Source organism: Morone saxatilis, unplaced genomic scaffold (assembly GCF_004916995.1).
Source record: "Morone saxatilis isolate NCDOM2014 unplaced genomic scaffold, NCSU_SB_2.0 Contig0, whole genome shotgun sequence".
NCBI classification, from domain to species: domain Eukaryota; kingdom Metazoa; phylum Chordata; class Actinopteri; family Moronidae; genus Morone; species Morone saxatilis.
The window spans coordinates 14,367,947-14,381,570 of NW_023339650.1; the positions used below are offsets into that span (position 1 = coordinate 14,367,947).

At 41.2% G+C, this 13,624-nt stretch overlaps 3 protein-coding genes across 3 annotated transcripts in view; 1 reads left to right on the plus strand and 2 right to left on the minus strand.

Moving 5' to 3' along the window:
• mrc1a (mannose receptor, C type 1a) overlaps positions 1-2,977 on the minus strand; it is an 11,665-nt gene extending 8,688 nt beyond the window's left edge. The window contains exons 1-6 of the mRNA XM_035655951.1: positions 2,816-2,977; positions 2,287-2,688; positions 1,131-1,304; positions 548-703; positions 354-467; positions 20-160 (exon numbers count right to left, since the gene is read on the minus strand). Coding sequence (XP_035511844.1) covers positions 20-160; positions 354-467; positions 548-703; positions 1,131-1,304; positions 2,287-2,688; positions 2,816-2,885 — 1,057 coding nt within the window. The 5' untranslated portion in view covers positions 2,886-2,977. The remainder of the gene's footprint in view (positions 1-19; positions 161-353; positions 468-547; positions 704-1,130; positions 1,305-2,286; positions 2,689-2,815) is intronic.
• A 4,140-nt stretch (positions 2,978-7,117) lies between these two features.
• LOC118323342 (transmembrane protein 236-like) lies at positions 7,118-10,324 on the minus strand. Its single transcript, XM_035655294.1, has 4 exons — positions 10,053-10,324; positions 9,728-9,800; positions 8,827-8,950; positions 7,118-7,815 (listed from the first exon to the last, which is right to left on the minus strand). Exons 1-4 carry the CDS (start codon positions 10,322-10,324, stop codon positions 7,118-7,120), a joined length of 1,167 nt encoding a protein of 388 aa, XP_035511187.1.
• A 2,336-nt stretch (positions 10,325-12,660) lies between these two features.
• Positions 12,661-13,624, plus strand: part of hacd1 (3-hydroxyacyl-CoA dehydratase 1) — a 10,651-nt gene continuing 9,687 nt past the window's right edge. The window contains exon 1 of the mRNA XM_035667095.1: positions 12,661-12,893. Within this exon, the coding sequence (XP_035522988.1) occupies positions 12,775-12,893 (119 nt within the window). The 5' untranslated portion in view covers positions 12,661-12,774. The remainder of the gene's footprint in view (positions 12,894-13,624) is intronic.

Genomic DNA, 13,624 nt, shown 5'->3' on the forward strand with positions numbered 1-13,624 from the left:
TTATTATTATTATTATTACTTGGTGGTGGAGGCAGACTGGTAGAGTTTCCTTTTCGACAAATGTAACCAAGTTTCTTGGTGCAGGCGCTGCTCTCCCATTTTGAGGCTTTACCAGCATTTAGGGTTGCACAGTTAAGCCCGGGCTCTGATGAGGGATGACCTATTGGAAACATTAATCCATGCATTATTTGTTTTAATGGGTTCATGAGAGCATTTGTAACACCAGTTGCTCCAATTGTAAATATGCAGTCACAGGTTAATTTGATCATTTAAAAGGTTTAGTGTTATCATGCAGCCAGTAAAAACACAACATACAACACTCCAGTCACAGTATATGACATGTCTTTACTAACCTGGGGCCCAGTTTAAATATCTGAATGGGTTTCCGTTGCTCCACTGCCAGCCGCTCTCAAAATCTAAGCTGTTCAGTCCAATCCACAGGGACGTTCCCAAAAAATTGGTCAGCCCTGTGCACATCATAATGTAATTAATGTTCAATAATGTTAACTGTAGAATATGGATAACTAACACAAGGCTGGCTTTGTACCTGAGATATATGACTGTTCGTGTAGCTCTACAATGCTGAGGAGGTCAGCTCCCTGCTGCTGGCAGCTCTTCCTGGCCTGATGCCAGTTTAACACTGACTGTGCGTTCCTCTGATACTGAACCCCCGTGACTGGGTCGGTGTCCCATCCTGAGGTTGCTGTATTATGGTAGAGATACAAGGTACTACAAAATTATAAAACTGAGAGAAATGGTTTATTTCATGGTGTAAAAGTAGTGTAAAACCTGTTGCTGATTTAAAAGACAATAACTGTTTCGAGAAACATCGACATTTCATGAAAAAACTACTGTAAAAGCTTTCTTTTTCTGTCCCTTTCCTGCCCCAGTTTTAGAGCAGCAACAGGGTAAAGAGGTCTGTGAGAAGAGGATAACAAGGACAGTGCTGTGTTGACAACTCATGGGAGGAAGTTGGTAGTGTTGTTCTGCTGGGTAGGGGTGAGGGGTGTCAGAAACAAGACCTGTCAGCACTGACCTCTTCAATGATAGCACTTACAAACAAGATAATTCTGCACAGTCTCTTTAGGAATGCTGATTACTATACATGTGAAATGGTTGATGGCACTTACCTTTGGTGGGACAAAAGCCCCACTTTTTCTCTTTATTGTAGTCTCTCTCTGTTGCACACCACAGCTGTCCATCTGAGCGACCGTCCTTTGTACATTCAGCGTACCACTTCTCCATAAACTTGAACGGGAACTGACAAGGTCCTCCGAAGGCATTGCCCCCTATCGTGAAAATCTCTGAGGAGACACAGAACATATATATATAAAGACAATCAAACATTTGTTTAGCAAAATAAAACAAGCAAAGTGTCCTCTAATATTGGGCTACAAGGCCAAAGTCGCAGTTCCAGTTCACCCTAAATGTGTTAAAGGATGGAAGTCCTGGGGTTAGGGAAGTTGTTCCACACCACTCCACTCCTTAGAAAACAATTTCTTTATGGACTTTACTTTATGCACAGGGTACATAAAGTAAAGTCCATGTTGAAAAAAGGTTCCCTACCCAAACAAATTTGGGAGCACATTATTATCTACTATCGCATAGACTACCATTGTAGTGGTAGTTAATGGCTAGTGTACCATTTTACGATGTATTTGGCTGCCCATACCTTTTCTGAAGCCTGCTCTTGAAATAGACTCTCTACAGTAGCTTGATATCTTAGATTGCTCTAATTTACAGGATGTTTAATTAAGTCCAACAGTCATACTATGGTTTTGCCAGGATCCTATTGCTGCCCTGAGAAGGTCAGCGACCCACTGTCCCCGGGTGCCTCAAATGCATTTTAATATTATTTGTGACACATTGCAAATTGTGGCAAACTGGACAATAAAATGTCTGCAAGCATTGGCTTATTTATTATCCCTAACCCTAGCGTACTGTATCTTCTGGTGAGAAACTTTGTCCACACTATGAGTGTAGGGTTTTTCACAGCTAAGCTAAATAAGCATCAGTCATTTATCAGATTAGGACCACAACCTGCTACTTTAGTAAATTGGATTCAGAATAAAAGTTATTACACGCCAAACTGAAGCTTACAAATTACAATTTGCTGATTATAGTACTTTACTTTATTTAGAACAATCTTCACCTCAACAAACACCATTGCAGGACTTTCTGAAACACCCTTTTACAACAACCTTTCTAAAAAACTGCAGCTCCAGTTTAGATTCTTTGTTATACGCTCTTGGCCCTTTCAATCAATCATGTGCCCACAATTCCTACCTTGAAACCCCTTTGAACAAAGGTCACCCCGGGAGCCAAATGTCCTCCAGCGACTCCAGAGCCCTGAGCCTTTGTAGATCATTATGTTCCTCTCATTGCGGTTGCCCCAGTTTAAGTGCAGGTCCTGGTCTTTTAGGCCAAAGAGGGTCTCATTCTTGCACTGCCAGTGTTGGAGGACATTATCCTCATCACATTCATAGAGGACCACTTTCACCCAGTCTTTAATCTCTGTGGCCCCCATGCAGAGCTTGAGGGACAGACTGAGGATGCGCGATTCGGAGGCCCAACGAAACTGCTGCTCTTTGGCATGAGGATCGCAAGGGGCCACCGTCATCGAGGTGGCACTCTCCGCCTTTATGCACTTGTTGTGGTTCTCATTGTAGATCAGGAAAGAGCCACTGTCTGGAGCAGAACAGAACAGCTTCAGTAGCACATCTCATTTGACAATTTTAATTTACTAAATGACTATTCTCCTAATTTTACTCACAGCCGAGTTGAAAAGACCAAAAAATGTGTCAGGTGTACGTACCTATGTCGGCGGTAATGCAGATGACGTGCAGGAGACAGAGGACCACAGCAAGGTTTGAACAGAGTAACATTATCCTTATCGTGTGGTTTGCACTCAGTGGTGGACAAAGTTGTAGGAAAGTTTTCCAGTCATGAGAGAAAGGGTCTGGTGTGTGCTAAGGTGTGTGACATAGAGCAACAATGACACAGAGACATGGTGCTTCCCCCCCTTAATCACACTGATGGATATCCTGTCACATGGGTAGCTGAGGTTGGTCAAACCACAGCAATTTCCACAGATTTTTTTGGCAGAGGAGACTGAGGAAGGCAGGAAGTGGGAAGCGAGCAATATAATTTCACTATTAAGCAAGAAAGTGAAAGTCACTTATGATAGCGTCAAGAAAACTCATACTGTCAGGGTAGGGAAATAATTCTATTTTTAATAAATCAAAAGACAAGAGAGGAACCGGATGATGAATTTTGAGGATTAATTTATCCAAGCAGGCTTCAATGTTGCCTTTATCTGAGATTTTTGATCTATTATAAATAGTGCTTCAGTCTGTACTAAATCTGTGCCTGGATAATGAACCCAGACAGCAGGTGTCATTCAGACTGCCTTTGAGGAAGTTTCAGGTGTCAGAAGATTTAAGAAAACCACACATCTGGTCAGGAATGTGCCAGTTTCATCATTACTAAGTAAATGAAGATAAAATGAGGTTTGCAGGACTTGCTGATTTAGGGGTTTTCGTGGGATACCAGGAGGTCTGGGTGAGGAGTGCATTGATGACACAAGTCAGTAGAAAGAGAGGGCTGGAGGAAATCCTGCTTCCTATTGGAGGAAGTGAGTAGAGATTTGACCACTTCAGCCTCATACTGCAGGGATGCCCAGCGATGGTGCTCAGACTAACGGGATGCAGACAAGTTGGGCATGTGCCTGTGAAATACATACCTTTGTATGGACAATGCTGAATTAAAGATGAAGATGTTGGAGAATCTATCACTACAAGTTGTACAGTATATTCTAATGAAAATATCATGACTGAAACCTTAGACTTACCTTGTCTCTGGTCTCTGTGAATGAGAGTCATGAGGCTGCAGTTACTGGGTCCAGTTGAACTGGTCAGTGTTTGTTTTCATTCTGCCACTAGGAGTCAGAAATGTTCAAATCCTACACATAGTGGCATTAAATTCCCATGATTCTGTGGTCACAAGTCTGGTTTAAAAATGTGCTCTCTTCATCCTTGATTAAAGCCCTGTTTTTAAAAAACAAAAAGTTTACAAAAGCATGCAGATTCAAAGGTGATAAATACTGTGTGCTGGACCAAGTTTTCAGGCTTCATAATGTCCCCATGAACATTTAACCTGTTATTGACATAATTTAAGTGTTTGTAAATTCATGATGTAAATTTAATGTGCAAATTGCTCACTGAGTGCTTTCTTTCTAATTAATCATGTAAAATTAATCATATTTTAAAAGGGAAAACCAACATTTCAAGTAGTATCTAAGTCACATTGACTGTGAACGCATTCGTTACGCCTCTCAATTTTCAGCATCATCATCATTGTCATCCAAATAAGATAAGATAAAACATAGCTTTTAAAGTTGATTCTTTTGTTAAAAAAACAATTATCTTTACGCATGAAGCAGATAAGGAGAAACATTATCAACACAGAGTCGTGTTTCTGGCCAGCCTTATCAATGTAAATTCAACATTCGCTCTCCTTTTACCTTTGTTTTGGTTTCCACCAACTCCTGAAGGAACTATCTGGGTTTTTTAGCTGCTAAATGCTTGAAACAGGGTTGATAACGGTGGGCCAGGAAACCAAAACATTAATCCAAAATAGGCTGAAAGGGTAAAACTGAAGTGCAAAAGTAGGTAAAGATTCCCTGTGGGTTCATCCCTATGAGCGACATCTTTCACATTACACATAGTCATTTGATCCATTGTCAATATAAAAACATAGTGATTAGTGCAGCTTAGAAAAGAGGAGAACATGTATACACAGAGAATATCAACAGAATAAGTGAGTTGTAGCATGTACAGAAGAATGGTGCAAAATGCAAGCATTTAATAGTTGAGCAAAGCACATTATCATGAATCAGTCCGAATACTAATCACACAAGATTAAATATCTGGGTTCTGGTGGGTTAAGGAAAAACAGATTTGTGACAATATGCTATAAGTGAATAAATAAACTTAGCAAAGTGATTTTCTTACAATAGTACGTGCTGCAATGCTGTGATGAAGTACAATTTCATGCAAACATCCCAGTAATATATATTTCTTTTTTCACCTTATTATTATAATTGATGACTTTTTTTCTGCCATTTTATCCCTGAATATGTTAATCTTCACAGAAGTAGTATGTGTTTTTAGATCAGATTGCACATGTGTAGTGACATTGTGTCCTCTGTCATTGCTATTTTGCTCTGGACCATTACAGGAAGGGATGTGATGAGCATGTTTTTGCTCAATAATGACGGGAAACCTGTTCTCTTGGGGAGTGATTTGGAAGATATGGGATGAATTCCAGTGTAAAGGGTTTGAATGGAGGCCAAAAAACATTTTGCATACATGAGAAATCACACTAGTGAGACATTAAAACATGTATTTATATGATTTTCTTTATTAATCTTACCAAAATATATGTATCAATGATACAAACTCACACTTTGTTTTTCTTTTGTAAATATAACTTAGCAAAGAAAAACCTAATATAAACAACATGGATTTATGCTTTTTACATATTCACTGCACTTTATGATGGTAGAAAAAAATCTGCCAAAAAAATCTTTGACATTACAGGTACATTCCCAAAGTGCCATGCTTGGTGAGGGTGAGGGGGTTGTTGAGGGGTAAAAAAGTATATTTGAACATAAAGGTAAATAGTACACAACACAACAGTCATTTGACATAACGTCGTGTATGGGAAAACATTGCCTAAGAGCTCCCTTTTGGCCTGTGAAAAGTACCATCATGCATTTTAATAAAATCTCTCTTTTGTGTTGCACAAATTCATACTTTGGTTTGGTTGCACTGGCTTTTCTTAAATCCTTTATGCCTAAAGTTCTTTCAATGAGCTAGTTAATGATTGCTAAACCGGGTTGGACCGGACTGAAATTATATATTAACCTTATCTACATATCCTTTGTGAATGCTTCTTTGTTTATTTATATATGGAGAAAAATATGTTTCACACACTTTTTGAAGATTTTTGGGAAGTAAACAAAACTGGGAGGGTATGATAGTTTGGTCCATGAACTCAGTTTGGATAGCATCCGTTTCTCTGTGGAGCAGTTTGACTGGTCTGATCACCAGATTGGCCACCGCATTATGGTGCCCGATTTGGTCTCTATCGACCCTTAAGGCCCCAAGTCCGAATTAGTTTTTTGATTTGCCATACAATTCAAATTATTACACATAGAAACCTTGCACACTGAGTCTGCAATTTATTAGTCTATTTGTTGCATAATTCACAATATGAGACGGAGTCATCGTGCAGTGAGGATAATTTTGTGGTCCTTTCACTTGAAAGTATTAAAAGAAAAAATAAATATTGGGTCTAAGGTGTCAAGAACAAGGAGAGTTTCTCCCCTGCTTCTCTCCACTGGATGTTCGTCCGCAGGCTGTCGCCACTCTCTGCCTGTATCTTGCATTTAGTGCTACAAGAGGCAGAGCTGTGCCCTCCTCTCTGTCTGTGTGCTTTTCTCATATGACTGGTGCGAAACAATGCAGATAATCGAACCGGTTTTGGATGATGATTGACACAATGTGAGGTCGTATAACAGTTTCGAACAAAAAAATACATACTTGGTGTGCAAAGGCCTTTACTCCTGTAAATGACCTTGTGGGTGACCTCTGAGAATGTGACAACCAACCCGCTCTCCCCTAGCCCATTAGTGCATTTCAGAAAGAGTGGGAAAACATCTGGTTATGCTAACCTAACTGACACTATTTAGCTATTTAGTCTGATGTTATGAGCACAATATTTTGTAATTTGAGGAATATTGTGTTCATTTAAAATCTTCCCAGTTGACATAATGTTAAACAGCCTTTTATTAAGTGCCATCTTATGTAACATTAGTTATGTCAGCCAACAGTGCATAATAGTAACACACTTTTTCTTTTAATAGCAAATCTCTATGTAAAAATGACATTGTCTGGTAGAACCTGTTTAAATTTAGTGAATCCCCACTCAATAAACACTTGAGTTAGAAGTAGGTAAAGTTTGAACTTGTGAAGAGCTAGTGCAACCACCTCCTGAACCCTAGTATCCTACCTGTTACTCCTACTATATGTTTTAATGTTTCACCGTCTTCATCTCAAAAGAACATCCTCTCCGTGTTGAAGACCCTCAGCTTGGTCATGAAGTTGAAGTAGACAAAGGCCAGGCAGACCAACAGGTTCTTCATCATATAGAGGATGGGTGTGACAAACCCAAAAAAGGCAATGAGGCCAACACGCACAAAGAAGAAGGGTAAGTCCTGCACGGCCACTCCTAGTGCGGAAAGCAGGGGGCTGTGGGGCATGACCACCACACGCAGGCAAGACAGGTAGCTGAAGATATAGATGGGAAACACCCAGCCTGAGTAGTAAACCAGGGGGTGTCCTGCCACCCTCACCATCTCCACTGTATCCATCCAGAACATAAAGCTGTCCACAAACACATCTGCTCGGGCGTCGCTGGCACACAGGAACCTCAGTGGACCCGTGTAGGCATACGGAGGTATGCGGTACGCTGTGGTGCTCGCTGATCGTGAGCTCAATCCAGAGATGCTAAATGGTCTCCCGGGATTACCTGGAATCCCTGGGACTGTCCCGTTGGTCTCTGGTTGAGCCCCTGCTCCATTCTGGTTCCTGTCATTGAGCTGGGTCGCTCCCGGTGGCGTGGGAGTTGGCACAGCTTGCCTGGGCACAGCTGGCCCCGGCACAGCTGGAGTGACAGGTGTTACTGGTGTTACCTGTTCCACATGTGTGAGGACAGTGGAGGGGATGTCAGCATCTCTCTCCATGTCATTAGCTGGGGAGAGGAAAGGGAAACAAGGTTATGTCTGAAATTAGTCAGTGTTTCACTATTATATAGGATGTTTTTGGATCAATGTAAATGGTGCACCAATGTCTATGTTGCATTTTACTGCTCTAGATGTTTAAGGTTGTGCTAATTTAACTACTATATATACTGTACATTTAATCTATAGCAATGCATCATATTCTATAAGATCACACCTATCTCTAAAAAGTCAACTTTTCTCAAAAGCCAACCTGTTTTTAGCAACGACAATGTATTTTTTAGCTAATTTCAAGAGGGGGTTTAAATAGTTTAGCTTAAGAAGATGTTTCTCAACCCATAAAGGAACACTTCTTACTTCAGTTTATCACAAACATTAACACTCAAAACTACCAATTTTGGGGACATATGGGTTTTACTGGTCAGGAAAGGTGTGAAAATTAAGAAATAGCAACTAAAATAAAGTACACTATGTGCCTCTGGGATGTAGTGGAGTAAAGTATAACATTAGATGAAATGGATATAACTCAAGTTAAAGTACCCCAAATAGCACTTTACATACCATACATAGATGAAATGGATATAACTCAAGTTAAAGTACCCCAAATAGCACTTTACATACCACCAGTGTCAATAAAAAGTCTCAAAGGGCTTCGGGTTTTCCAAAGAATCCTACATGAGCAGTGTTATACTTAAACCATCTCCATGCCTCCCTTTATGAAAACATTGCTGAAGTTTTGTCAATTCAGCACTGTGTTACAAGAAGTGGCTAAAAAATGTCCTGCTCATTTCCTCAGTTGCGCCAATATTTTTTAACTGCAGGCACAGAGCCAAAGAATAAGAAGCTCAAAATTGTTCACTAAATTGTTCTGGATATACGATATAAAGAGCTGTTAGCTGTATTTGTTGCCTCAGAGTTCCCGCAATGTAAAGGCGGTCTGGTATCACTATAGAAGTTGGCAGAGGAAAGTTCAGGATCTATAGCACTCAGAGAGTGATTTGTATAATGTGTGCAGTGCTCACCCTGGCCGGTCAGTCTGCAGTGGCGTATCCTCTCCACAACGTCAATACAGATGAGAGAGAAGAGGACTAGCGATACAGGGAGCTCCGTGAATGTGTCATTTTTCATGTTGTTATTTATCTGAACCTGGGCAAACAGCCAGAAAATCATTAGTGCAATTACTTAATTCTTAAAAACTTAACTCAATATAGATCCCATCAGTTTACCTTAACAATAACAGAACTTTGCACCAAGCATTTACATATACATTTCTGCCCTCTTGTACTGAGTCTGTGGGCTAAATCACTTGCAGCTCTGATATGTGCCTGAGTCAGGACTTCATACCAACAGGACACAGAACAAAGCAGGCAAGTTGGTCATCTTAGCAGAATTTATGGCTCTTATGTAAAAGACACCAGATAAGCAAGGGCCAAAAGGTCAACTAGGGCTCTAGAAAGGGCCAAAACAGCAAATAGGATCTGGGCTACAGCCAGTAAGGAAGTGAAAATGTGCCTCATGGACAGATGATTTGACAAAGGCAGCTTGGACAGGAAGAGGAACCAAGCTGCTTATCAGTAGCTCCTTATCCATAAGGCTGGATATTCCTCCCGTGAGAACCAAAGGATTCCTCACAAATCATCACCTTTATTCCAGTCCTCACACCGATTACACTCACCTACAAAGCTTTTTTTTTATCATTTTGGTCCCAAATGTAAAGTGATAGTGAGTATTTTAAGTATTATTTTTAAGTTCCAAAGAACTTCTGTGAATGATAAACACAATCCTCCAAAACAACTACAAAGGAACTACAATTACAGATTGACTCAAATATGGCAACGACGGCCAAAGTTCAGGATCAGAGTAAATATATTGATGTAATGAAACAAATGAAACAAAAACCACACAATCCACAGCATGTTGTACCTCAGAGCTGGCGATGAGGAAGGCAAAGCAGGGTAATGTTGACAGGATCACATATACGAGGGCCACAGGCCTCCTGATACAAAGACAAAGGAAAGGAAAGACAAAAAAGTAAGGAAGGAAGACAAAGGCAGTTGCAGGACTTGCTAACTCATGTTATTCACAAGCCAAGTGCAGTCCAAACCAGCTACAGTCCTGTTCAGACTCAAACCAGCTGGTCAGGTCTCAGGTCAGTGCTGCACCAAGCTGCTGACCACACACAGCTAACAGAGCTGGACCTCCATTTCTGGCTCCCCCTGGCATCAGAGCAAAGGCAGGGGAAACTCACCACTTTTTCCTCCCAATGAGGAATTTCTTCTTCATGAAGACCATGTACTTCAGGGGTACCCAGACCAGCAGGGCAGTGGAGGTCACATAGGCAATGGAGGTGGCCACGATCAACCAGTAGGCCGTGCTCCCGTCGCCGGGGGGCTGTGACGAGGTTTTGACCTTCGCTACGATGACGGCGAACCTCTGCATGACGATAAAAAGTGGCACACACAGGCCCGCAAACTGCAGCACCTCGCACAGGGCGAACTTCAGCGTCCTCCCTGAGCCCATGCTGTGGTAGCTCAAAAAAAGAAAAAGAAGGGAGGGAGACGGGGGCTGTTGTCGCAGTGAGGCGACCCCTGTCCCTCTGAGGGCTGGTCAGGCCTCGGACCAGTGCATTGTCTGCCTCCACTAGCATTTTCCACACACCACAGCCCTGGCTCTCTGCTCACCCAACTGCTTACACTGCACTAGGCATTGTGTACCTTGGTGTGACGGGGATGTGACTGTCCCTTTACTCTCTTTATATTCAGGATACAAACAAAGTTTGTGTAACTCTGCACCCTGAAGGATAAGTGTACACTGCAGGCATGATTTTGTCTTAAAAACTGTACTTCAACCAGTGCTTTTGAAGCTCAAATCCCATCAGTCGCAGAGAACAGAGGACCTGGCGTGTAGCTTTACATTATGTACTCTGTATTCAACCTGATCAGTCTCCAAGACAAGTGGATTTGAGAACACCCACAGTAAAAGCAACATCCAAGGGCAAGTGGCTCTAAAGCAAAAACACATGGTGCCACAGAAAAGCTAAAGGCACTTGTGGCTCCTCTCATATTTATACATCACCATCTAGTGGCAAAATGTGATAACTGTAACATGTCTGCAGCTGCACAATGATATAACAAATACCAGAAACATATCAGTGTTTAAAAACACTCCTTCAACATATCAGCTAATGTCTTAATGACAGTGAGTCCAACTGCAGGCCCTCAGTCTATGGCTAAAATGATGAGTTACTAGCCTCTTTAGTACAAATAACATCCACAATAGGCATCTTTCATGCCATGACCTTGTGTGTTGAAGCCAATCATTAAATCCTTCTGTTGATTTTATTGTTTAGAGAAACCTGAAACAGCTGGACATTGTTCTGCCGCTTTTCCTCAGACACCTGCTCAAGTAACTGAAACAGGATTAGGTAGTCTGCACTATATTTGGTGCTGTCTTTAGTTTACACACATTTCTACCGGGTGTCATTAGGAGAGCTAATTTTAGACTCTGCATTGATGCAGTTTCTCCGGCAGTGCCTCCACGAGAGCCAGACCAGTACAGATTAATACCTGTACGTATGTTGACACTATCCCATGTGCCTGTTACCGCAATACCAGGAATACAACTACTCCAAACAAGAGACCGAATGCCGGTGTATCTCAAGACTCAAGACAAAGAAAATGTATTTATGGCCAGAGCAGTTGTGGAATTGGTGGTTTTGATAGAAAGCACCAGACTGCAAAAGGAAAGTGGTGATTTTCCTACAATAGAGGAACTGCTGTCAGTTTGACAAGCCCTGAATAGAAGGGACCCTAAAGACTATCCACTCCCTCAGATTCATAGAGTGCAGACTCAAGGTTTCAAACTCAAGAGGAAACGTCATCAGCAGTTTAGAATAAATAAATTAAATAATATTTAGATTCCCATTGTGTGTCGTTTCCTGTCAGTTATGACCAGTTGCTGACAACTCAAGCTGTTTTTTGCTCATAACAAACAGACCCACTGAGAAACTAATAACTATGATAGCCCCCTTCAATTTCAAACAAACAAAAATTTGCATTTTGTAGCTAAATTATTCGATAATGCTTGTTAATGCTTGGGTTTCAGACCAGAGGATTAGCACTGCAAATACATTTAGCTGTAGAACGTAGGCAGATGTATAGGGGTGGATGCCCCCCCTAAAAGATGCCTGACCACCCCAGTTTGGTGTCAAATTTAACACATTAATTTAGATTATTAATTAAAATGATTGAATGAATGAAATTAATTTAATGATCTGTTATGGCCAAATGTTAGATTAACTGAGAGGCTTAAGTTCAATTAAAAATTACATGTATGTAAAATTTAAATAAAACAATTTATTGATTTCTAATGCCATCTTTTGGGTATTTCTATTAAATGTTTAACTAATGTGCCACAATAATGTAATCTTTTTTAGTTCAAATATCTTCATCTGGGGAGTTTTCCAAGCAAATATTGATATATGTGATTGTTTAGAATTAAATCAGAATATATTTCTGCCACCCCCATGAATATTTCTCTAAATATTTGGCATTTTTGCTGAAAATAACTTGTTTAGGCTACTTTGGGGTAGTTCAATCTATAACAAAACATCATATTTTCGGAGGACTTTATATGTTTCCTATGCATTATTTCTTACAAAAAAGTCAGATAAATGCAGTGAAGTAAAATGTAGGCTACAAATTTTCCATCTTAAATTTGAAATTTAGTGGAGGAGAAGTGGAGAATATACGTAAGTAAAGCGGTACTAGAATCCTATTACAAGGTACAGACACTTTGACAGTGACCGTCTCTGGCCCACCGGCAGGCCACGCACTTGTTGCAGCACTTAGTCCCGCGAGAGAGGGGGGGAGCCGTGGGCGGATAGATGGATGGATGACCCTGCTGCTCCCCTCCCTACCAGCCCCAGCTGTCAGCTCCCTTCCTGACTTGCCCACCCTGCCCCCGGTACCATGGCGTCCAGCGAGGAGGACGGCACGGTTGAGGAGAAAGAAAACAACAACAAGAAGAGAACGATAAGCACCCTCGCTACGGCATGGCTCACTTTCTACAACATCGCCATGACCGCCGGGTACGTGCGTAATTACGCCCCCGTCGCCTATTAATAAGAAAAGCGTATAAGTTAGCCGCTCCCTAAAAAACTGTAAGCGTGTGTTGCTGTTTATAGGACTGTGTGTCTGCTGTGTCCAAAGTGCCTGTTCAGCTCGCTCACTTCAGAGACTCGCCGGAGTTGAAGGAAGGGTGGTAGCAAAAACTTGATTTGATAGTTTTAAAAAAGATAAGAAGTGAAGCGGTATTTGTTGAGTGTTAGACTCTGAATGAATGGCGTGTGGTGAAAGTGACAGGCTGTTCGCTGCAGCCGTGTCCAAATAGGGCTGACTGCATGGTGTCAGCGTCAAGGCCCACAGCACTTCCGACAGTTGCAGTGATAAGTATAGCCGACACTGGAGCTCAGGTCTGGGACACTGAAATGCTCAATGGGCAGATTTTTTAATAACAACATAACATTTGTGAATTGCAAACAGAGCCCTCCCGTTTACAGGTGCGATTTTTGTATCGTGTTTTATTTGGATTAAAGTCAATCAATCAATATCTCTATGTCGCTTCAGCTATGGGAATATAACAGCTGTCAGATCAGTGGTGGAAGAAGTGCTCAGATCTTGAGTTATACAACATTTTAAAGTGAATGTACATGTATTCATATAAAATATAATTAGAGATCCCCTGTGTTAAGACATATAGAATAGAATAAACTTTATTGTCCCCAAGGGTAAATTAGTCTTGGGCACAGTGCTACAGTTT